At 37.0% G+C, this 25235-nt stretch overlaps 3 protein-coding genes across 6 annotated transcripts; 2 read left to right on the top strand and 1 right to left on the bottom strand.

The window, feature by feature from the left end:
• Window positions 1–556: 556 nt before the first annotated feature.
• LOC306884255 (cyclin-dependent kinase-like 1) lies at window positions 557–8178 on the top strand. Its single transcript, XM_079439989.1, has 10 exons — window positions 557–771; window positions 1330–1546; window positions 3143–3264; window positions 3679–3751; window positions 4597–4687; window positions 4793–4993; window positions 5084–5166; window positions 5263–5319; window positions 5414–5569; window positions 7324–8178. The coding sequence occupies exons 2-10, from the start codon at window positions 1379–1381 to the stop codon at window positions 7423–7425; spliced, it is 1053 nt and encodes a 350-aa protein (XP_079296115.1). The 5' UTR covers window positions 557–771; window positions 1330–1378; the 3' UTR covers window positions 7426–8178.
• A 46-nt stretch (window positions 8179–8224) lies between these two features.
• LOC306883931 (ATP synthase subunit s, mitochondrial-like) lies at window positions 8225–16092 on the bottom strand. 3 transcript variants are annotated; one of them, XM_079439459.1, is made up of 5 exons: window positions 15986–16092; window positions 15690–15795; window positions 14351–14559; window positions 12520–12691; window positions 8225–8623 (listed from the first exon to the last, which is right to left on the bottom strand). In XM_079439459.1, the coding sequence occupies exons 2-5, from the start codon at window positions 15791–15793 to the stop codon at window positions 8509–8511; spliced, it is 600 nt and encodes a 199-aa protein (XP_079295585.1). In that variant the 5' UTR covers window positions 15794–15795; window positions 15986–16092; the 3' UTR covers window positions 8225–8508. The 3 variants fall into 3 exon arrangements, with proteins under 3 accessions (XP_079295585.1, XP_079295584.1, XP_079295586.1); XM_079439458.1 differs by having other exon boundaries at window positions 15904–16056; XM_079439460.1 differs by having other exon boundaries at window positions 8226–8623; window positions 12520–12640; window positions 15986–16078.
• A 16-nt stretch (window positions 16093–16108) lies between these two features.
• Window positions 16109–22725, top strand: LOC306883929 (L-2-hydroxyglutarate dehydrogenase, mitochondrial-like). 2 transcript variants are annotated; one of them, XM_079439455.1, is made up of 10 exons: window positions 16109–16356; window positions 17012–17127; window positions 17209–17360; window positions 17478–17609; window positions 18008–18170; window positions 18251–18285; window positions 18368–18535; window positions 18617–18774; window positions 21571–21702; window positions 21831–22725. In XM_079439455.1, the coding sequence occupies exons 1-10, from the start codon at window positions 16265–16267 to the stop codon at window positions 22024–22026; spliced, it is 1344 nt and encodes a 447-aa protein (XP_079295581.1). In that variant the 5' UTR covers window positions 16109–16264; the 3' UTR covers window positions 22027–22725. The 2 variants fall into 2 exon arrangements, with proteins under 2 accessions (XP_079295581.1, XP_079295582.1); XM_079439456.1 differs by having other exon boundaries at window positions 16114–16356; window positions 18008–18074; window positions 21831–22719.
• Window positions 22726–25235: the final 2510 nt, after the last annotated feature.

Raw genomic sequence — 25235 nt, 5'->3', positions numbered from 1 at the left:
TAGCAATAGCCAAAAATACATTGTATGGGTCAAAATGATCGATTTTTATTATTATTATTGATTAGTAGTGTGCATTGCTAAGAACTTCATTTGGACAACGTTAAAGGCGATTTTCTCAATATTTGTTTTTTTGCACCTTCAGAATTCATCCAGATTTTCAAATAGGCTAGTTGTATCTCAGCCAGTCCTATCCTAACAAACCATACATCAATGGAAAATGTATAAATCTTTTTTTTTTTTTTTTCTTCTTTTTTAAAGACCCATATAAGTGGTTTTGTGGTCCAGGGTCACATATACACGTTTGTAATGTGCCGTGTGATCAACGGAGGGACTTTGTTTTTTTAGACTTTAATAAGAAATAACATTTTCTGGTAGATATATACGAGGAAGCGTAATTAACAGAAACTTATTTTTAACCTTTAACCAGGCAAGTCAAATAAACAGGTTCTTCTTTTCAATTTATGCGCGTGCGCTTGTCACCTCACGTTCGCGCGCAGTGTTGTACGCTCTTTGAGCGTGTTGTTGTGATGATTGAAGCGCGCGCGGAGCGGAGGCGGAGTCTCGACTCGGTTTCTATGGCGACCGGCCGCTTGTAAATAGCGTGTTTTCTTCTCCATGCGAACTCAAACACATTCACGGTGCGCGGGCACGCGGCTCTATCAGCACACAGCGCCAGTTATTTGACAAATTTCGATCTCAGGAAGTTGCTATTTGTGTTCGCTTTCATTTTGTTTTTATCATAAAGCAAATATTTGGATGAGACATTGGAAGGTAAGCTGTATATCTAACTCTCTATGCTCTCTATATTATAAGATAACATAAGAAGTACATAAAATGTTACAATTTTAAGGTTGAACACTAAACTGCACAAAGATTAGTACACTAGACTTGACTAAAAAGGATCTTTAACACAGTCATGTTACATAACAGTGATGCCTTCCTTTCAACGCCTCAAAATAAATAGCATCTAAAAGAATTTAATCAAGAAATAAAGTTTAGTGACCTGTAGATAATATATAAATAAAGAAATAATGTGAGGAATAAAGTTTGGTGTCCTAGTGGGGTCAAAGGTGAACTTTTCCCACAACAATTTCTAAATGTTATTTTTAAAAAGGTAAGAGGCCCTGAACAATATACAGTAAGAATTTTTGTTTTGGTAATACTATATTTTACAGTGTCCTTGTATTTACTATAGCAGTAATTGTTTGTGTAATTACAGTCTAACAGGGTATAAAGTTCAAATAAAATGTAAAAGCATTTTTATCTTCAGCCATGTATGTGTCATTTACAAACAACATATTTGACTGCAGTTTTTCACATTTCAATCAGCATCAAGGTGAGGCGGTCTCATAAGTGTTTGTCTGCTGGTGTCACAGAGATGGAGAAGTATGAGAAGATCAGTAAGATCGGCGAAGGCTCGTACGGCGTTGTGTTCAAGTGCAGGAATAAAGACACCGGACAGATCGTTGCCATCAAGAAGTTTGTGGAGTCTGAGGATGATCCCATCATTAAGAAAATAGCGCTCCGAGAAATCCGCATGCTGAAGGTAAACACTCAGTCTGACCCTGCTGCTATAATCCCAGTTTGAACCAGCCTGTTGGTTAAAGATGGTTCGCCTTCCTAGACAAGCTGGCTTTGTATGATGGTCAGGTCAAGTGTCTAGAATCAGCCAACAGACTGCAAGACCAGCAAAGCAGTTTAAGATGTTGTTTCAGGAGGAGATTTTGTTTTGCTACTATCATCATTTGTAGACTTGAAGAATGGTATTAGTAGAATTTGTTTGTCTCATGGCGACAAGATGTTTTAATAATCAGTGTCTGGAGCTCTTGTGATTTGCAAACTCTTTCCTTTGAGCTGAGAGCAAAGCAGTGGCCCTTTGAAGATCTGACATGTCAGCCAACACTGGCTTACCAATTAATTTCACTCTGCTATGCATGAATGGACGGATGAATATTCTTGTTATTCCCTTCCCCTCCCTTGAGGGTTTTGTTTTTCATCAGAATGTTGCTGTACCACAGACTTTAGTCCTTTTATTTGACTCTGGGCTGTAAAAATATTCAGTGATCATGTTTAAATATCTACTATTTTGTCTTTAAAAGAAGTTCCAGTTTATTCAAATCTCTAAACGTCTGAACTCTTGCAGTTGAAGATGGTTCTAGGATTTATTCTGGGGTGGATGCTGATCTGTTTTGTTTATATAGGCCTACTATTATGATATTTGTTAAAATTTTTAATTAGCTTTTATTTTTATATATTCATATTTTAGTCATTTGTTATGTGCTTTTGTCATTTTTATTAATAAATTCATCATTTTATTTTGTATTTTTGATTAAAAAAAATATTAATAATATAAAATAAAATGATTAATTTATTAATAAACACGAAAATAAAAATAAAGCTTAATGGAAATGTTTAAAATAAATACAAATATTTCCATTAAACTGTATTTTTATTTTAGTTTTAGTAAGTTTAGTACTTCAACTAATTTATTTTCAGTTAGCAACATTTCCATCTTTCATCATTTCCATCTAATATTTATATTTTATTTTGTTTGAGCTTTATTTCAATTATCAAAAAAAAAAAAGGATTAGTTAACAATATCAACAGTGATATGAGGTGTGTTATGAAACAAATTTGAAATTATTTAAGGCTGCTTTTCTTTTTTAACATTTGTGTAAACGCTTGAATGCTAAATCAAATTTATACATAAAAAGTGGGTTCAGAAGTCTCAGACTGCATTACAAATATGGAAGTTTTATCATTTAAAACCTGTAAAGTTTTAGGATTTAATTATGTAAAATGAATAAGAAATATTTCAGATTCTGCAGTATTTGCTCACTATAAAAATAAGTACATATGTATGTAACACTGGCCATGTGAACTCCTCTGAAAAGATGATCAGACATTCTTCCTTTCATTAAAGCACAACGTTCTTCTTAAAACTTCTCAAATAATGCTGGTAGTATGATTATTAGGCATTGATCTTTAAAGCAAAAGGGGGACAAACTAAATACTAGGATGCTCTGAAAAACTTGATTAACTTAAAATCAGATAAGAAGCATTTTTTCTAGTTTTATTTTTTTTTTGGATACGTTTCCACACGTACAAATCCTAATTTGTTCATTAAATTGTGTGTATTTAGCAACTGAAACATCCAAACCTAGTGAATCTGATCGAGGTGTTCAGAAGAAAGAGAAAACTGCACCTGGTGTTTGAGTACTGCGACCACACCGTCCTAAATGAGCTGGACAGATACCCAAGAGGGTGAGAACGCACACACACATATGCAGACACACTTATAAAACAGCTCTGTGTTTCTCACACTAACACATATTGTGTTGTTGTTGCTATGACGCCAGCATGTCTTTGGTGGAATGTTTACAACAGGATGCATTTGTCCTCTGTGGTGCACTTGAGGGAGACGCTGTAAAACATTTAACAACATTTAACTCTTTATGTGTCGTCCTCTTGATTTACAAGTCAAGAATCAACAAAGCTCACACAATAGAGCACTCATACACCCACATACACACTATATTATCAGAACCTATAGGGTTAGTGTATAGTTCAGTAGGAGCAGAGAAGAATGAATGGTTAAAGTAGAAAATGAGGTTTGTGTTCCTGGAACTGCATTGTAACACTTTTTGTGTGTCTGTGTATGTGTGTGTGTTCACTCAGCGTTCCAGAGCACATGGTGAAAAGCATCATCTGGCAAACACTTCAGGCTGTGAACTTCTGCCACAAACAAAATGTAAGAATTTCAACATTTTTGCTGCTCTCTCCCACTCTATTACCTTCTTAACAGGATTATTTTCTCAGATTTAATGCAAAGAGTTAAAAAGTACCCCCTTTCTAAAATATAAAGGCAGCTGCTTTTATACTGCTAGAAAAATATTTTGTGATATTAAATACTATGAAGAACGGTATTATCTAAGTACCATTGAGATAATTTTACAGTACTTATTGATATTTTGAATCAGTTTTAATTTTTATATTTTCCATTTTAATTTTTGAGTAAGTTTTAGTAACTTTGTTGTGCATTTTTGTCATTTTAGTAGTTTTTGTTATTTGTCTATATAGTTCTTATTATTTTATTTATTTTTTCAGTTTTAGTGTTAGTTATTTCAGTACATTAAGTTAAACTTATTTAAAATAAGAAAAAAAAATTAAATGAGTTGTTGGCCAGGCAACATCTTAAACTTAAATCTTTCTTAATTGTTACTGAAAATATTACATTTAAATTAATAATAAATGATTAAATTATTAGAAATCGTTTTTTGATGGTTTTTGTTTTCATTTTATTTGACTTTAATAACTCTGATAAAGAAATTATTTCTTTTTTTTTCTTGTGACTGTACTAAAGCAAGTTATTATAATATTATCTAGGAAATATTTACTTTGCGAAAAGTATTCAAATTCTTTAAATTTGATAGATAGATAGAGCACCTATTTTAGAGGATCCACTACCTCATAAGTCTATGAAAAAAAGTAAGTGTATCAGCGAGTCATTGTAATTTTAGTAAAGCATCTTAATATTATATTTTTAAATCAGATGTTTTAGGAGACTCACCGAGTGATTTAAAAATGTGCTTTTAGTGTATCCACAGAGATGTGAAGCCTGAAAATATCCTCATCACCAAACATCAGGTCATCAAACTCTGTGACTTTGGCTTTGCCAGGATCCTCAGTGCGTGTACACATATAATCCACACACACACACACACACATCATACACCATGCACACTCCCTACCTTCAACGTTCCATTCATCTAATAACTCACTCTTTTTCCAGCGGGTCCATGTGATTATTACACGGATTATGTAGCAACGCGGTGGTACAGAGCTCCAGAACTGTTAGTAGGAGACACGCAATACGGCCCGCCAGTGGACGTCTGGGCAGTAGGCTGTGTGTTTGCAGAGCTACTCTCTGGTGCCCCTTTATGGCCGGGCAAATCCGATGTAGACCAGCTGTATCTGATCAGGAAAACTCTGGGTAAGAAACACACATAACTCCAGCTGTTCATATGATATGTGAATGGATGCATGTAATGAAGAATTTATTTGTGTGTTGTTGTGTTCATAGGCGAGTTGATTCCTCGACACCAGCAGGTGTTCAGCACTAACCAGTTCTTCAGTGGAGTTTGTGTCCCTGAACCACAGGAGATGGTGAGATGATCATTAAGTTTTAATTCTGCACTAGTTTATTTCTGTAGACCTAGAAAGTAAACCTGTTCACACACACGATATGTGTCTGATCTACAGGAGCCTCTTGAACTTAAGTATCCAAATATCTCGTACCAGGCGCTGAGCCTCATGAAGGTCAGTTAAACGCATAAACCAATCATACAGAAGTCCACTGCTCACTAAGAACCAGTACCAGCATGTCTGTCTGTCTGTTGCCTGTCTTTCTCAGGGTTGTCTGCGGATGGACCCGGCTGAGAGGTTGTCCTGTGAGCAGTTACTGGAGCTGCCATACTTTGACAGTCTGAGAGAAGAGAGCGAGAGTGTGACACGTGAACTGGACCGCAAGAGACGCACACGCCAGCCACGCAAACACCTGCCTCCTGGGGTCTGTAGCCACAACTACAACACTCACACCTAGGGCTGGGCCGTGTGACCTTTATTATATGTGAAGATATACATAAATATTTATAAAAATGATTAAACATTATTTTAAAATATATACATATACATAGGTCAGTAAGATTCTTTTAAAAAGGCATTAGCTAATACTTTATTAATCAAATTATAATGACAAATGACATTTATAATGTTACAATAGGTTTCAAATAAATGCAGTTCTTTTGAAATTTAGAGTCATCAAAGTAAAAATGTATCATGGTTTCCACCAAAAAATTGAGCACAACTATTGATGATAATAATAATAATAATATGTTATTTGCTCATTCTCTTTAACCTTTATTTAATTGACAAGTACAAATACATTTTTTTTACTATTTTATTTTATAAACATTATTTTATTTTGTAAATATAAACAAATGTTGATTTTGATGGCTGCAACACACTCCAAAAAAGGTGGGACAGAAGCATGTTTAGCACTGTGTCTCATCAACATTCCTTTTAATTGCAATGTTTAATTGTTTGGGAATTGAGGATACGAACTGTTAAAATTTTTCAAGCAAAACCTTTGTCCGATCTCGCTTGATACAAGACTTCAGATGCTCAGCAGTCTGTGATTGTCGTTGTCTGATACTCCTTTTCATGACTGGTCATACATTTTCAGTCTAACACATTCACTCTACGAAACCACACTGTTGTAGCACATGCAGAATGAAACCGGCATTGTCTTGATCTAATAACCATGGTCTTCCCATGAAAGGCATCATCTTGATGGCAGCATATGTCTCTGTACAACCCTGATATATGGTACCTTCGCACATATGCCATTCACCCATGTTGTTTGCTCTGCTGCACCACTACACATTTCTACTATCTTTTCAAGAGATTCAAGTTGCATTTCTTAATGCAGCAGCAGACTGTGGTAAATGACAGTGGTTTTCTGAAGTACTCCTGAGCCCATGTGGCTACATTTAACACCGCAGCATGATGGTTTCTTATGCAATGCCATCCGAGGGCTCAAAGGTCATGCATTCACCTGAGGTTTCCTGCCTTGCCCTACATGTACTGAAATTTCTTTGGAATTCCCTGAATCTTTTCACAATATTATGTATGGTAGTTGGTGAAAGACATAAATTCTTGGCGATTTTGCATTGAGAAATGTGATTTTTAGTTTATTTGACACTTCTCTCATGAAATTTGGCACAAAGTGATGAGCCATGATCCAGCTTTGCTTGCAAAGTCTGAGATGCTCCTTTCATACCCAAACATGATACCTTGACCTATTACCAGTTCACCTGCTTACTGTGAACCGTTTGAAAACAGTTTAATTTGGATATTCTATAACCTTTTCATTTTTATTTAGCCTCTGTCACAACTTTTGGAGTGTTACAGCCATCAAAATCAAAATTTGTTCATATTTATAAAATACTATTTTAATTTGGCCAGTGAAAACTTTGGAAATCTTTTTGTTCTTTTGTTAATTAAACAAAAGTTTATTAAATAAAAGAGAATTAACAAATCACAGATTCTTAATTTTACAAAACATTCCAACTTCTCTGGAATTGGGATTGTATTTATATGTATTCTTATCTTCTTTATTTACTTATTTTCAGGTATACAAAACATAACTTCATTAAGAAATGAAAATTTTTTAAGTACAACAAATTACTTAATAAAACATTTTGGTAATTGAAATCTCCCATTTATTTTAATATGTTAAATCCTTGTGCTCTGTCTATATAGTATCTGCCTCAGCTGGCCAGCAGTACTGTCTTCCCAGCCGTGGAAAACAGAAAATACAACAACAACCTGCGCAAATTCAACTATCATCTACCCAACATATGATGGATGTCAACTCATCAGGAACCCAAGAACCGACCGACCACCTCCCAGCTGGTGTGTGTGTGAGAGAGATAGACAAAGGGCTCTGCTCTGCCTGTAGAACAATGATGTCACACTGCCAAAGCAAAGACTCACAGAGGCATTTCTGTAATATGTAAAATATGATAAATGACAGCAGCAATAATAATAGCGTTAAAACTGAATGCTGTGCTGTGCTTGATAGAAACTGACTTCAGTGCTACAGAAGAGTTTGCTCTGTGAGACAGATTTTTTTTTTTTACCTCTATTAGATCCAGATGTTTTACTTAATTATAAATCCCAATGATGTTTGAAGTGTGTATATGTGACTAAAATCATTTCTAGAGACGTAACCAGACCCAGACAGAATCAACTTTTTTTTCCAGATTTTCTGTAGATAAAAGACTTCTGAGTTGCTGAAAGCATGATCAAATTAGCCAAAATATTTAATAAATGAAGTGTTTGAGGATGTGTAGAACTTGTTTGAAATGTGCAGAAATCTTTCTGTGTGGGCCTGGACATAACCCTGTATTTTTTTTAACATTTATCACCTCATTGTGAACATAATGATCTTTTTGTTGCCTTTATGAGCGGTGCTAATAATTGAGCCACTGACTTGCACCAAATGCCAAATTCAATGTGATTTGCAAATGTGTTTTTTGTGTTAAAATAGATGTAAAAATTAAATAGTTTTTGTTGGTTTTCAGACTAAATCATTAAAGATCTTTGTGCAACATATATTTGTTTCTATAGCTTCTTCATAAGAAATGAAACAAGAAGTGTATGAAGAAAACAACAACAAAACTGTTGAAGATTTATTGATAATGGCAATATAACATTGCTCAATTGCCCCGGGTGGTCTGACAAAACTCCATTTTGTTGGATCAAAGCTAATTCGGTGTTGTTGACTGGCAGAGGAGCTCTCTGCATCCATCCCTGGGATGCTCAGTTGCTTGGATACTGTTGCCACAGCAGTCATGGACATCACCCAGAGGGCTTGTCTGGCCTGGTCATAAAGCTGTGATAGTTATGGTTTCCCAAATGTGCTCTGAGAAGCGCTGTGATTGGCTAAGCGAGGTCCAGTTCTATGGTGAGTCTGGGAAGTGCGGTCTGGACTCTGTCCACAGTCTGATCTTTATCTTTTACACCAGGCAGGTCACTGAGAAGCAGCCACTCCAGGTTCCTAATACACACACACACAATCAGACACTTATGATTTCAATAGCAGAAGCCACATATTTTACTCTTGTGACAAACCAATATATCAACCAGGGCTGCGCTTCTCAAAAGTAGATCATTAAAACTTTTGGCAGCAGTGGTCTCTATGATAAACTTTAAGGTATAGTTCACTTAAAAATGAGATTTGCTGAGAATTTACTCACCATCGGGCCATCCATGTAGATGAGTTTTTCTTCACCGGAACAGATTTGGAGAAATTTAGCATTAAATCACTTGCTCACCGATGGATCCTCTGTAGTGAATGGGTGCCGTCAGAAGTCCAAATAATTGATAAAAAACATCACAATACATGCAGATTTTTGCTTCACAAGATTTATTTACAGACAAATTCATTGTTGGACTGGAGTCATGTGGATTATCGTGATGTTTTTATCAGCTGTTTTGGACTCTCATTCTGATGGCACCCATTCACTGCAGAGGACCCATTGGTGAGCAAGTGATGAAAAGCTACATTCCTACAAATCTGTTCTGATTTAGAAAAGCTCAACTACATCTTGGATGACCTGAGGGTGAGTACTTTTTCAGGAAATTTTCATGGATGAACTATTCCTTTAAGCTCACACTGCTTCTGGGAAACGCAATATTTGGTCATTTGAGATTATCAACATCATCCAATTACCATGCTCATATGGCATCAGAGATGCTCACAAGTCTCTGAGCTAGAGTCCAAGTCAAGTCTCAAGTCTCTGAGCTAGAGTCCAAGTCAAGTCTCAAGTCTTTAAGCTAGAGTCCAAGTCAAGTCTCAAGTCTCTTTATTATATTAAGTCTCTGGTTATAATAAGTGTTTCATCACGTACAGCGACCCATCCAACACTGCATAGCTATATATAAAGAATTGAAAGCATGTGATATGTTATTATGACTCCTTTATCTATTAGCATACAGTATCAGCTTTGATTTTTATATATAATCAGTGTAAACAGGCTATTGCAACATGACAAAAACACCAAGAATGCTTTACTTTTAAGTTAATATTATCTGTATTTTGCCTTGTAGCATGAGAACACAGTACAGTACAGACCAAAAATTAAGAAAGACTTAATATGGTCAAACATCACATTGTAGCTAAATGCAAAACACTATTGCAACAAACCAAACGATGTGAAATATATGAAGAGTTCAGATGCAAAAGCCATCTGAAATTTTCTTCAGAATGATTATTTTTTATCAAGCTTGTATATTTAAGTTCAATAATTTCACTTAAATGGCAATGCAAATGCAACTAATCATAGTTTATAAACTACTGTAAGTCAACACATCCCAAACTCTCAAACCAGTGTAATGTTACATGATCAACAATAATCCTGTAACCTGTTTGCAGACAATGTTAATTAACGTGATGGAAGCCAGCGGCACGTAAATGATTACGTTAATCGACCACCACAAGTTTGGCAATTAACCCTTGTATAGTGTTCAGATCTGTAGGACCCGTTTTCATTTTTTATCAAGAGAAAAAATATACGATTAATTATTTTTTCAAACTCAGACTCATTGGCCTTGGCTCATTTTCTGTGAAGAATATATATCTGAACACATTTTCAATGACCACACTCAGTCCCGGCGTCATGGGCGGGCAATGGGGGGCCTGGCCCGCCCTGTGAGTCACTAGTGCCCGCCCTGGACGAGCCTGCTGAGTAAAGAAAACTTTGTACTATTCAAACATCAGTTATTATTTATTTACCCTTGCATTGAGAAAAAGCGGAGATCTGTTTCCTCCAGGCTGTGCGCGGCGCTCAATCTGAAAGGAGGCGGGGTGGAGTTACGAGTAGAGCCCTGCATTTCGGCCCTGGCCCGACGGTCCCCGACTTTTTTACGCCTCTAGAGCCGGGCTTCGGGCCAATTGCCACGTCATAGTTCAGACGCGGGCCGGGCATCGGGCCTGTTTTGGGTTTCTCCTTATTTTATATTGTAGACATCTATCCATTGGCGATGAAAAAAATTGCCGCGCTGGTGGAAACAACACGAGACCGTGCCGCGACTGAGAGCAGCTCGATGGTGTTTAGTGTCTCGCAGCAGCAGCAGCTGTTCTGCGTTAAAATGCACGCAATAGGCTAAAGCTTGCTGCAAAACCCCAGCAAACATAACCATGAATGTGTCTGCGGGAAATAGTAATTAAGGAGATATTTGAATTATTTACTACTAAACTAATTTTTCTGAGTCTGTGTCGCAAGGATGAAGTTACTGATCCTGACTCGTCGTCTCCTCATTAGACGCGCCTTTAGAGAGAAATGCATCTTTATTGATTATGATTAAAATTATAATAAACGAGTTTTTGTTTTCATTTTTTTTTATTTCATTAAGTGATAATTTAAAGCTTTCTATAGATATATGTACCATGTCTGTGAGGCATGTATTCGCTCAGCTTCGGTTCATTTTTGGGAAGCGCTCCTGTTAAAGACGCAGAAAGCGTATCATGTTTGTTTTCTTTGTTTTATAAAAGAACTACCTTTTGTTGGTATTGTGAGTGCACACAAATACAAGTAGACCCTTTACAGGTCCGAATGATGTATTACTCTTACCTTTATCAATAAATAAATAAATAAATGACGGCGTAGGTTATTTTAATTTGTTTCCACTGAAATAAATCCATGTGTTTGCTGGTGCCTCCATGTCCTGCAGAGCGCGCTTTAGCTTCCACTCTCCACACAAACTTACATATAGGCTAGCGCACATTATTATTATAGCAGGTTTAATGTTTAAACATTGTTATATACTTGAACTGTTTTAGTATATCTATAGATTTTATTTTAGGCACGTCGTGATGATATGAGAAGGCTAAATTGATCAAACATAGGCTATGATCAGCTCATGCCGCTGGCCGCTTGGTCGTTACTTAAAAAAAACAAAAATTTATAGGCTATTTAACGAACAAAAATGCTCCAAACGTTTTTCTAAATTAACTTAATAAAAAAACAAAACGAAATATGTTAATTTTGCCATTACACACAAAACTGAACAATTGTAATTGCCGAAACAGTAGTATAAACTGTTTTAGGAGAAGGGGGAAAAAAAAGACGGGCTCGGGTTGGACTCGGGCCAGTAATTCTGATAAGCTGTCGGACGTGATCGATTTCAAAAGCGAAAGTGAAACCAATAAAACAGCGCACATAAGAAAGCGATTACATGCTTTAGCGAGCGTCAGCGACTCACCCCCCCCCCCCCCCCCAACCAACAAACACACACACACACACACACACACACACGTGATTTGTGCCCCCCCTGGAAATTCAAATGCCCCCCTGATGGAGGTGCCCTGGCACCGGCTCTGACCACACTGGTCACACACTCTCTCACACGCACGCACGCACGCACACACACACACACACACACTCACTCACTTGGATATGTGGTTTACGGGACTCTCCATGGGCGTAATGGTTTTACTAATGTACCAACTGTATAATCTATCCTTAAATCCAAAGCTAACGATGAATGGCACAGCAGTCGACATGTTTGTTCGTTGTCCTCTAATGTATGGCGGCCGCGCCTAAAATAAAAAAAATAAAAAAAGTGTGGCCGCACCGCGCGCAGCAGATACATAGTACGTCACGTGTTACATGGGCAGGTTATAGGTAACGGAGGGAGGGGAATAACAGCGAGCTCATCATCAGTTGTTTCCTAAAAATAAACATTGTTCACGAGTCCCGCAGCTCGAGTCCGAGTCGAGTCTGAAGTCTTTCGAGGACGAGTCTCAAGTCGAGTCTGAAGTCACTGTGTGTGCGACTTAAGTCGCACTCGAGTCCGAGTCTCAAACTCGAGTCCCCATCACTGTATGGCATACATGCAAAATTATGGGCAATAATGTGAGCTAAACTGAAATAAAAGATGCTGTTGTCATACCTGAGGTGATGAAGAGAGATGATTCCTTTATCTGTCACGTTGCCACAGGAAACTATCGTCATGTTCTTCAAACTGTCCTGCAGTGTCTTTATTTGACTCAAACGCTCCAGACAGGCATCTTCTATATAAATACACTTATTGAACCTGATTTCCTCTACATGCTCAAGACCCTCTAAGCACAAAAAAACAAACAAATAGATGCCTTTGGTAAATATTAATATAGTATATATCCAAGGGGTCAGAAACCTTTGTTGACCTTTAAAAAAATCTGAAATTGTATTCATTTTTTAAACAAATAAAATAAAAGTAAACATATATTTGAGGTTACTATATTTCAATTTATTAAGCAGGGAGGGATGCGTGCATTAAATTCATCAGTTGTGCTGATTAATATTATTGTTAAAAATTCATACTTTCTTTCAGGGTTCTTTGATGAACAGAAAGTTCAAAAGAACAGTATTTATTTGAAAAGAAAAAAAAACTTTTGAAGCATTGTAGCACTTTCCATCAGTTGTTTTATGTAGCCGAATTTCATACATATTCAATTAAATTATAATTACATACTAAATTACATTCATTTAAGTGTCAATATCATTGTTTTTTACTAAATATTTTGATTTATTATAACTTCTGTCTTCTGTATCCACAGAAATCCTGAATACAATACAACATTTCCAAGCTCTGATATAATCAGTTGGTCAACAGCATATTACTTGGTGAAACACGCAAGTTAGGGTTTGGCTGGTGTTGTCATATTGAGTACAGTAAGAGTAGAAATGTAAAATCTAGTGTACTGTATAGTAAAACTGGATGTGTGAAAAGACTACACTGCCCTCCAAAAGTTTAGAAACGCCCTAGAAAAGTGGGATTTTGGACAATACTGGCATGAATCCTTTTTCATTTGTGATAATTTTGCACTGATAAGGGACAACACAAACTACGAAAACATATTTTATTACATAAACAGTTTATACATAGAAAAAACTTAAATTTTCGATTCATCAGAATATCCACCATTAGCAGCTATTACAGCTCTGCATAATCTGGGCATCAGAGCTGTCAGTTTATTCAAACATTGACTTTGAATTGGCAATCAATTGTTGAAGCTACGGTATCAAGGTGTGCTGACCCAAAAATCTTTTAAAAACCTGGGCCAAGTTTAAACCAGTAACCAGGCATCACAGCTGGCAAAGGGGCATGTCTGACTTTGACATGTATATATTGCCATTATTATGTTTTATTGCTGGTCTTCAATGATAATGTCAAGTTACTGTATTTGCACCAAAAAACGGTAAGGATTTATGCTGATATCGTCCAAAACCACACTTTGCCAGGGGTGTTTCCAAACTTCTGGAGGGCAGTGTATGTGAGTGAAAAAGTAAGAGGACTGCACTGTATCTGTCTGTGTAAAACACCCCTTAGCTTTACGTCACTTTTTCCCCACAACTGAACCTCTCATCCTCACCTGTGACACACAGACAGTGTCTCATCCTCACCTGTGACACACACACGGTGTCTCATCCTCACCTGTGACACACACACGGTGTCTCAGTGTCTCACCACACCTCACACACACACACGGTAGCGTCCTCACAAACTTTCCCTCTCTGGGGTCTAATTTAATAAATAATGCAAGACTGTTTTGCTGAAGCAAATGGAGTAAGAGATCTTAGAGTTGAAGCAGGTGTTTGACCTTCTCCATTCACTGATGATTTCATTAAATTTGCATAGGCAATGTCACAATGCTAAAGGTTAAAAAAAATTCTGCTACATAAAGGTAACTGGGTCAGGGCAGTGAGAAGAGTGTTTATGCGTTTAATCGATCACTTACCCAGATGATCAAAACCACGATACATGATGCAGGACTCTGTGGCATCAATAGCTTCTATCCGGTACCGGCCCAACGGCCCAGTCGGGAGTCCATTATAGTCATGCTGCCAGCGGTCGAAACCACGGAACCTGACTTTTGCACCACATCTCAGGAGCCACTCGGCAGCGGCTCGATCAGGACCCACTGCTTTAATACGCTCATAATCAACTCTATATTGATCAAAGAACACAACAATTAAGGATCACTGCATCTGGAAAGCTGACGTGACATTTCAAGCAGTGACATGCCATCTAAAACCAGTGACAGACCAATTAATCATCTGCTTTTTAGCCATTTTTGATGGATCGTGCACATTTTCAGTTTTCTATAAACTACCGTTCAAACCGTTCGTTTGGGGTCGATACATTTTTTTAAATGTTTTACTAAGAAGTCTTTTATGCTCACCAATTCTACATTTATTTGATCAAAAATACAGGAAAAACAGTAATATTGTGAAATATTATTACAGTTTAAGATTAACTCTTCTATTTGAATATATTTCAAAATATTATCTTTTGCTGTGACGGCAAAGCTGAATACATTTCAGCAGCCATTAGTCCAATCTTTAGTGTGACATGATCCTTCAGAAATCATTCTAATATGATGATTTGGTGCTCATGAAACAATTCTTAGTATTATCAATGTTGTTGAATACAGCTGTGCTGCTTAATTGAAAAATTAAACATTTTTGACAGGATTATTTGAAGAATAGAAAGTTCAAATCAACAGGATTTAATAGAAATAGAAAACTATTTGTAAAATTATAAATTAACATATAACATGACAACATTATAAATATACAGTATGTCATTTTTGATCAACTTAATACCAGTATTTTTAGTTTTTTAAATAAATATAAATAAAATCTCACTTTTGAACTTTTTGCACTGTATATCTTATTTTTTGTGACTGAACTGTACAAAATATATATTTCAATACTATAGCAGCCACACAGCATTTTGACGTCAGTATTTGATAAATGAAAGACACGTTTATTGAGATGCCATTATGTTATTATGTTGGTGTTAAGTTTAGTCACTAAATAAGAGCTGTTGTTGTGAATTATTCTCCATAGGGATTCCTCACTCTATGGAACAGTCATTCTAGAGACTAATTACTCTAGACATTGATTAGTCCCTTTATAGGTATTTATGGCTCTCACACTCAACATTGTTTTTGTTGTAATTGGCCTCAGGTGCATTACAGTCTGCTGTGGGTTGGGAAAGGAAATAAATTATGACATTACAAAAATATTTAACCAGTTGCATAACTGTTGTTTTGAAAAATATCCTAAATTTACTTGTTGAAAACAGCATTGAGCCACCCCCAGAACTCACGACTGCCCCCTGACACCTGCTTATGTGCGGATAGAATCCTCCGCGCTGACCAGGTGAACAATCTCATGTCTATGGATGAAATAAAGAGAGAGAAACAGATGAGTTATCAAAGTATGATCTGTGTACGCTGATGGTCGTGTCATTGAATATGGAGGACAACGTATTCACTTATCAAACCTATAAGATATGTAGTAAAGCTCCCAGACAATCGGTTCATACCACTGCTACAATAAAATAGTGTAAATCCTACTAAACTGACCCTTCGGTTCTGGTCGCTGCTGTATCGGAGTATCTGTTATTTACATCCTCCGTCCTCCATGCGCGCTCGCTGATCTTTCACCCGTTACGTCACCACGTCGCGCTCCCATTGGTCAGTGAGTTTACGACAGAGGCGGGGCTACGTACGACAGATTCAGCGTCCTAACAGAGAGAAGATTCCTTTACTCGAGAATAAACCGTACCGGGTCAGCGACTAGCACTATGATTACACGGTTATAAGAAGTCTGTTAGGAAAAGTGAAAACGTAATTTGTGGAATTATGATACGAACTTTCGGTACCGGATCTGTGTGCGCGCGCTTACTGACACAGGGATCAAAGTATGCAGCGTGCAGAGCTGCACACCACAGCGGGTGAGAATAACAACAGCACTACAGAGTTATTGAAACTACAGTACAGAGTCCTCACAGTGACACAAAGTGTTCTGACTGCAGTGTCACCCTATTAAAAATACCTCAGCTGCAGGATGACTTCGTATTAGTATTGTTACTGTAGAGTGCAACTGTTGTCAGAATGCATTCAATGACATTATAGTTAAGGATGCACCGATATTAAAGTAAAAAGTTACCAAAAAATGAAAATTCTGTCACTATTTATTTACCCCCATGTCGTTCCAAACTTGTATTACCCTCTTTCTTGTGTGGAACGTAAAAGAAGATATTTTGAAGAATGTTGGTAACCAACAGCTTTGCTCATCATTGACGTCCATTGAATGGAGAAAAAAGGCAAAAATGTTGAAGCTGTTTTCTTACAAACTAAAATCGGACATTTTAAATATTTCAAATTAATTTAGGCATCACAGCATTATAATAAATTAAATGAAAAAATAGATATTTATCATGCCGTTTTCTTTTTTACAGTAATATTAAATTATTTAACATTAACATCAACTTTAAGTGAGTGCAAGATGATGGCAAGGGTAATCAAAATGTATAAATAGAAAAGATGATCATGCACAGTTAAATATACAATATCGGATTACTAATATTATACCATTATCTTGTGTAGCTCATTTGATGTTGCTGTTATTGGTGGAGGGATTGTTGGACTGGCCTCTGCCAGAGAGCTGATCCTCAGGCATCCAAACCTCACCTTTACCCTGCTGGAGAAAGAAAAGGAGCTTTGTAAGTGCGTGTTTGTTGTAGATACTATTTCATATCTGCCCTGATTTCATATTCATTTCTTTTGTGTATTCTTTCCCACAGCTCTCCATCAGACAGGTCATAACAGTGGTGTGATCCACTCTGGGATATACTACACACCAGGCTCTCTGAAGGCTCAGCTTTGTGTTCGTGGAGCCATGCTAACATATCAGTACTGCCAGAAGAAAGGTGTGCCTTATAAGAAATGTGGCAAGGTGAGAATGAGCATAGGCCCGCATAATACCCCAGATACCAAAGAGATTTGTCCCTGTAGTATCCTGTGTGTGTGTGTGTGTGTGTGTGTGTGTGTGTGTGTGTGTGTGTGACTTCAGCTTATCGTAGCAGTGGAGAGAGAGGAGATCCCCCGTCTGAAAGCTCTATATGAACGCGGTCAGGTGAACAATGTACAAGATCTCCGTTTGATTGACGCCAAGGCTATCCGAGAGAAAGAGCCGTACTGCAGGGTGAGTGACACGTGTTTGTGTGTTAATGAATTATTTTCCATTTATGTACCATCCATTGGTTTGATCAATAACCAGCAGATTGCAAAAGTGCTGTCATCAGGCCTTTACCTGATTCAGGTGACCTTAGGCCTGCTGTTTCAAACACTGAAATATTAACCTATTTATGACTATCATATATGCATTTATATTTTGTATAACCTCAGTGGTTACGTCGGTTTATATTGAAGCTGGCCCTCACATACACTACCGCCGGAAGTTGCGTACTTCCAGCCAATCAGTTCTGCTGGAAACTGCTGATTTCAGACAACCTGTGCCATTTATGTGTAGAATATGGATCAATCAGTCAGAGAATGGACTGTACATGAAATAACGTATGGCATTTTCTTGTTTATACACAGGGCATCATGGCATTAGACTCTCCAAACACAGGGATTGTGGACTGGCGGTTAGTAGCTCTAACCTACGGTAAGGACTTCCAGGAAGCAGGTGGCACTGTGATAACTGACTTTGAAGCATCTGACATTAATATAGCGGCAGAAAGCCCAGCTGGAAGTGCTGAAGGTGAGTCATGTGACTTGCTCAATGTCTCAGACCCTTTTTTTTGTTAATATTACTGTATTCATTCCTTTATGTCTGTTTAGGGCTGAAATATCCCATTATCATCAAAAGCTCACAGGTGAGAAACTGATTTGTGTGAATGGTGTTTTTATGATCTTTTGGGTTGGTGTCTTTCTTAGTATAGCTATGTTTGTGTGCAGGGGAAGGAGGTGAGGTGTCGATTTGTGTTGACGTGTGGAGGCCTTTACTCTGATCGGCTGTCTGAGATATCTGGCTGTAGTCCAGAGCCCCGTATCGTTCCCTTCAGAGGAGATTACCTGGTGCTTAAGCCAGAGAAAAACTACCTGGTCAGGGGCAACATCTACCCTGTGAGTAGAAACATCCCACACAAACACATAATACACAGATATATGAGAACATGTGTTTAAGGACTCTGTTTGTGTGCTGAGGTGCCAAACCCACGGTTCCCGTTTCTTGGATTCCATTTCACTCCTCGTATGGACGGTAGCGTCTGGCTTGGCCCAAACGCTGTGTTGGCTTTTAAACGAGAGGGGTATAAACTCTTTGACTTCGACACACAAGACTTCGTTAATGCGGTCTCCTTCAGGTACAGCGAAATACACTTTTGCATAAGTTCAAAAGTTTGGGGTCAGTAAGATATTTTTTAAAGAAATTATCAATTTAAATTGATCAGAAGCGACAGTAAAAACATTTACAAAAGAGTTCAGTGTCAAATAAATGCTGTTCTTTTGAACTTTCTATTTATCTATGAATCTTAAAAACAAAAATATTTAGCTGCAGCTGTTTTCAACATTGCTTATAATAAAAACTAATGAAGAAAGCATTAGATCAGGATATTAGACTGATTTTTGAAAGATCATGTGACACTGAAGACTGGAGTAATGATGATGAAAATTTAGCTTTGCCATCACAGGAATACATTGTGACCCTAGACCACAAAACCAGTCTTTTTTTTTATTTCTACATCATCTGAAATCTGAATGAATAAGCTTTCCACTGATGAATGGTTTGTTAGGATGGACAATATTTGGCTGAGATACAACTGTTTGAATATCTGGAATCTGAGGGTGCAAAAAAAATCTAAATATTGAGAAAATCACCTTTAAAATTGTCCAAAAGAAGTTCTTAGCAATGCATATTACTAATCAAAAATTAAGTTTTGATATTTACGTTAGGAAATTTACAAAATATCTTCATGGAACATGATCTTTACTTAATATCCTAATGATTTTTGGCATAAAAGAAAAGTCGATGATTTTGACCCATACAATGTATTGTTGGCTATTGCTCCAAATATACCTGTGCTACTTATGACTGGTTATGTGGTCCAGGGTCACAATTACATTTTAAAATATATTAAAATAGAAAACAGTTACCGTATTTTTGCTCAAGTAAGATACTTAAAAAAAATGTAATTAATATAAAATAACAATAAAAAAATCTTACCAACCCCAAACATTTCAACAGTAGTGTACACTTATATTGACACATTCTCATAGATAGAGTGCACTTAAAAGAATATTCAAGGTATATTCAACTCAGTCAACAACATGCTTGTGGCATAATTTTGATTATTACAAAAATTAATTGCACCCAGTTTTCTAGGTGAATTATCTGTGTTACAGTGAGACACTAATGATGGACATGAACTTACTGAACCCAGAATATTTCTTTAAATACATAAGTATTGGAACAGTAAAGACAAAATTGCTCTGTTGGCTGTGGAGTCAAGACATTTGCAAATATGATTAAAAGATGAATATGAGACAAAACTACAGAATGTCACATTTTATTATTAGCCGTTTCAACACATACATGTTTTACTAAATAAAAAGAACAGCACTTTTAGAGTTCATCCCACTCATTGATGTGAGCATAAGTATTGGGACAGTTGAACATAAGGCAGATATAAAAGATTAAAAGCTATTATTTAGTTGCAGATCCCTTGTGCACAATCACAGCAGTGAGTCTGTGACCCATAGACATCACCAGACTCTTGGTCTCATCCTTTGAAATACTTTTCTCAGCCTTTAATGCAACCAATCCCAATTGTTGCTTGTTTTTGGGGAGTTTCTGCCTTTACTCTCCTCTCCAGCTGGTGAAATTCATGTTCAATCGGATTTAAATCTGGAGATTGACTTGGGCAATCTAAGACTTTCCATTTCTTTGCCCTTATAAACTCCTTGACTGAACTAGCAGGGTGTTTTGGGTCATTGTTCTGATGAAATATGAATCACTTCCCAGTGAATCTGGTGGCATTTTCTTGAATATTGGTAGGCAAGATGGTTTTGTACCCTTCCAAATTCACTCTGTTACTGTCATCATACATTAAGTCTTCAGTAAAGTTGAGAGGGCCTGTTCCAGAGGCAGCCATGCATGCCCATGCCATGACACCACCTCCACCATGCTTTACAGATGAGGCTGTATGCTTGGGATCATTGCAGTTCTTTTTTTTTTCTCCACATTTTTGCTTTCCCATCACTTAGATAAAGGTTCATCTTTGTCTCATCGGTCCATAAACACAGTTCCAAAACTCTTCTGGCTCACCTTTGCACTTTTGCAAATTCTAATCTTGCCTTTCTATTTTTGGTGCTGGTCAGAGGTTGCATCTTGCTGTGTAGCATCTGTAATTCTGTGTCAAAGTCTCCTGAGGACAGTAGATTGTCAGAGCATCAGCCCAGCTTTCTAGAAGTAGTTGGTGATTTTACAGACATGTCTTTTAGGGTTCATTTTCACAGCTTTTATGATTTGTCTGTCATCAACTACTGTTGTTTTCTCAGCCGATCAGGTAGTTGTTGGTTGCTGGTGGTTTCCAAACTCTTGATTTCTCCATGCCCTTTGTTTTTGCTAGAGCTCTAACTGACTTCCTCTTTTCTTTTAGCATCCAAATTGCTTGTTTTTCTCTCAAAGTCAGCTCCCTCGTCTTCATCCTGGTTTGTGTGTGTCATCATCGAATGCAAGATTCAGAATGCAGAAGTAATGGATATAACTGATGCAACACATTCCCTGCTTTTAATATCTGAAGAATTAATGCAACAGGATACAGCTGATCATTTAGAAAGACCTGTGAGGCAACTGTTCCAATACTCATGTTCACATCAGATAGAGAGATGAAACTCTAAAAGTGCTGAACTTCTTAGCTGGTAAAACATCTGTGTGTTGAATAACCCAATAATAAAATGTGACATTCTGTAGTTTTGTCTCATATTCATCTTTTAATCATATTTGTAAATGTCTTGACTCCACAGCCAACAGAGCAATTTTGTCTTTACTGTTCCAATAGTTTTGGAGGGCACTGTAGGTTTGTTCATTCTAGACTGCTCATGGAATTTAAAACAAGGCCCCTTCCCTTCCTCGTGTGTGTGTGTGTGTGTGTGTGTAGGGGTCTGCAGAGGCTGGTAATGAAGAATATTGTGTATGGAATGGGAGAAATATATAGAGGTGTGTTTACCAGTGCTCAGGTAAAGAACCTGCAGAAGTTCATACCTGAACTGAGCCCCAGTGATGTCCTCAGGTACAGACACACAAACATAAAAAATTTTATAATTTTTTTTTATAAAAAAATGATAAAAGTCATACATATTCTCATTTATTATCACAGTTGTCCTGCTTGTAAATGTTTGAGCGTGTTGGTTTGTGCAGGGGGCCATCGGGTGTGCGTGCACAGGCTTTGGATGCGGAAGGAAACCTGGTGGATGATTTTGTGTTTGACGGTGGGAAGGGAGAGCTGGGCAGCCGGATTCTGCACGTACGCAATGCCCCGTCACCCGCTGCGAGCTCCTCCCTGGCCATCGCTGAGATGATCGCTGATGAACTGGAGAAAAGATTTCAACTGTAGACATACCTCAGATGACGCTGCCATAACCTTGATTACACTCTCACTCTTATACTTCAGTTCAGAAGATAAAAGAATAATTATAGAATAAGTTTTACTTTTATACTAGTGAGGAACAGTAATGATGTAAAGAGATTTCTGGTGCTCTTTTCTAATGTATCTTCTGAAAATGATTTGGGTAACTGTTGTTATGTCTTTGTAAAGATTCAGATTTTTTTCAGATTTTTGTAAATCTGATGATGTATGAGGAAAAGGAACTGCCTTAAAATAATGTACAAAGGTAGATGACTCTTAAGAGAATGAATTCACTCCATCTCTGAATTTGTAAAAAATAAAGCATGACAAATTCTTTAGTTGATGGGTCTTCAAATTATATCTAATCTCTAACAGCTCTTCTAATTTGTTCATTGTAGAACCATTGTCTGTAACAATATTTGAAGGTCTGATACTCCTTGGTTTTGTAAATTACATTTTGAAGATTCCAGAAGTTATAGAAGCTGAATGTTCTTTAGGGATCCCATTGTCTTTAACCAATGAATGTATGTTACTTTTACAGTTGTTTGTGATTCACTGGACAAGGATTTATATATATATACAGTGCCCTCCAAAAGTATTGGAACGGTAAAGAAAAAAATAGTTCTGTTGGCTGTGGAGTCAAGACATTTACAAATATGATTAAAAGATGAATATGAGACAAAACTACAGAATGTCACATTTTATTATTGGGTTATTCAACACAAAGATGTTTTACCAGCTAAGAAGTTCAGCACTTTTAGAGTTTCATCCCTCTATCTGATGTGAGCATAAGTATTAGAACAGTTGCCTCACAGGTCTTTCTAAGTGATCAGCTGTGTCCTGTTGCATTAATTCTTCAGATATTAAAAGCAGGGAATGTGTCGTATCAGTTATATCCATTACTTCTGTATTCTGAATCCTGCATTCGATGATGACACACACAAACCAGGATGAAGATGAGGGAGCTGACTTTGAGAGAAAAGCAAGCAATTTGGATGCTAAAAGAAAAGAGGAAGTCAATTAGAGCTCTAGCAAAAACAAAGGGCATGGAGAAATCAAGAGTTTGGAAACCACCAGCGACACCAGCAACGAACAACTACCTGATCGGCTGAGAAAATAGTAGTTGATGACAGACAAATCATAAAAGCTGTGAAAATGAACCCTAAAAGACATGTCTGTTAAATCACCAACAACTTCTAGAAAGCTGGGGTGATGCTCTGACAATCTACTGTCCTCAGGAGACTTTGACACAGAATTACAGATGCTACACAGCAAGATGCAAACCTCTGACCAGCACCAAAAATAGAAAGGCAAGATTAGAATTTGCAAAAGTGCAAAGGTGAGCCAGAAGAGTTTTGGAACTGTGTTTATGGACCGATGAGACAAAGATGAGCCTTTATCTAAGTGATGGGAAAGCAAAAATGTGGAGAAAAAAAGGGAACTGCAAATGATCCCAAGCATACAGCCTCATCTGTAAAGCATGGTGGAGGTGGTGTCATGGCATGGGCATGCATGGCTGCCTCTGGAACAGGCCCTCTCAACTTTACTGATGACTTAATGTATGATGACAGTAGCAGAATGAATTTGGAAGGGTACAAAACCAATATTCAAGAAAATGCCACCAGATTCATTAGGAAGTGCTTCATAATGCATCAGGACAATGACCCAAAACACCCTGCCAGTTCAGTCAAGGAATTTATAAGGGCAAAGAAATGGAAAGTCTTAGATTGCCAGATTTAAATCCGATTGAACATGAATTTCACCAGCTGGAGAGGAGAGTAAAGGCAGTAAAAGTATTTCAAAGGATAAGACCAAGAGTCTGGTGATGTCTATGGGTCACAGACTCACTGCTGTGATTGTGCGCAAGAGATCTGCAACTAAATAAAAGCTTTTAATCTTTTATATCTGCCTTATGTTCAGCTGTCCCAATACTTATGCTCACATCAATGAGTGGGATGAACTCTAAAAGTGCTGTTCTTTTTATTTGGTAAAACATGTATGTGTTGAAACGGCTAATAATAAAATGTGACATTCTGTAGTTTTGTCTCATATTCATCTTTTAATCATATTTGCAAATGTCTTGACTCCACAGCCAACAGAGCAATTTTGTCTTTACTGTTCCAATACTTATGGACTGTATATATATATATATATATATATATATGTATGTGTGTGTGTTTGTGCTTTAATAAATATTTTAGAACTTGACATAACTATAAAAATGTATGCTCTTCAGAGAAAGACCCGTTAATATTTTGCATTTCTCTTTAATGTTGTATTAATTTACATTACTTTCCCCAGGTCTTGAAATCTCACCTGGTTCTTCACGAGGTGAAATACCTTGATTTTTTTTTTTTATTGTTGTTGTTTTAGTTTATTTTAATGCTTGTTTTGTTATATCTGAATTGTGACCCTGGACCACAAAACCAGTCATAAGTAGCACGGGTATATTTGGAGCAATAGCCAACAATACATTGTATGGGTCAAAATCATCGACTTTTCTTTTATGCCAAAAATCATTAGGATATTAAGTAAAGATCATGTTCCATGAAGATATTTTGTAAATGTCCTACCTAAATGTATCAAAACTTAATTTTTGATTAGTAATATGCATTGCTAAGAAATACATTTGGACAAATTTAAAGGCGATTTTCTCAATATTTAGATTTTTGTTGCACCCTCAGATTCCAGATATTCAAACAGTAGTATCTCAGCCAAAATATTGTCCATCCTAACAAACCATTCATCAGTGGAAAGCTTTATTCAGTTTTCAGATGATATCAAAATCTCAATTTCCAAAAATGGACCCTTATGACTGGTTTTGTGGTCCAGGGTCACAATAATTTATTTGAAATCATCTTGAGGCCCCTTTGGAGGATTCCTGGTTGAGAACCCCCTTTCTAGAGTATAATTTGCTTAAGTTTCCCGCATAATAAAAAGTTTTTACATGATCTTACGTGACCATTCCGCTCTTGACCACACGATGGCAGTGGGTGGCTGGAAATTTGGGGGATTTTTAGACTTATAGTAACTGAAATAATCGTGAAAAGTAATAAATAATATTTGGAAGTACAACTGGCAAGGCGCTACGGTCTATTTAAACTTCTTTTAAGTATTTAAGATTATTCAGTGCGGTTTACCGAAAGTCAAATACAATCATTTCATTGTCTAAATACTTTTGGAGCATACGCTCGAGT

This window comes from Barbus barbus, assembly GCF_936440315.1.
Source record: "Barbus barbus genome assembly, chromosome: 18".
NCBI lineage: Eukaryota > Metazoa > Chordata > Actinopteri > Cypriniformes > Cyprinidae > Barbus > Barbus barbus.
The sequence above is the reverse complement of the archived record's forward strand: the minus strand, read 5'-3'. Positions and strand labels throughout refer to the sequence as shown.

Excerpts from the sequence above, each read along its gene's own strand:
- LOC306883931 (XM_079439458.1), bottom strand. The coding sequence starts at position 15,943 with ATGAACCGATTGTCTGGGAGCTTTACTACATATCTTATAG. Across the intron at positions 15,796-15,903 it reads CTTTACTACATATCTTATAG|ACATGAGATTGTTCACCTGG; the intron begins GTTTGATAAGTG and ends TTTCATCCATAG. Across the intron at positions 8,624-12,519 it reads ATCTCTCTTCATCACCTCAG|GAACCTGGAGTGGCTGCTTC; the intron begins GTATGACAACAG and ends TGTGTGTATTAG.
- LOC306884255 (XM_079439989.1), top strand. The coding sequence starts at position 1,379 with ATGGAGAAGTATGAGAAGATCAGTAAGATCGGCGAAGGCTCGTACGGC. Across the intron at positions 4,688-4,792 it reads TGGCTTTGCCAGGATCCTCA|CGGGTCCATGTGATTATTAC; the intron begins GTGCGTGTACAC and ends CTCTTTTTCCAG. Across the intron at positions 5,167-5,262 it reads TCCCTGAACCACAGGAGATG|GAGCCTCTTGAACTTAAGTA; the intron begins GTGAGATGATCA and ends TCTGATCTACAG.
- LOC306883929 (XM_079439455.1), top strand. The coding sequence starts at position 16,265 with ATGATACGAACTTTCGGTACCGGATCTGTGTGCGCGCGCTTACTGACA. Across the intron at positions 17,128-17,208 it reads GGAGAAAGAAAAGGAGCTTT|CTCTCCATCAGACAGGTCAT; the intron begins GTAAGTGCGTGT and ends TCTTTCCCACAG. Across the intron at positions 21,703-21,830 it reads AGCCCCAGTGATGTCCTCAG|GGGGCCATCGGGTGTGCGTG; the intron begins GTACAGACACAC and ends TGGTTTGTGCAG.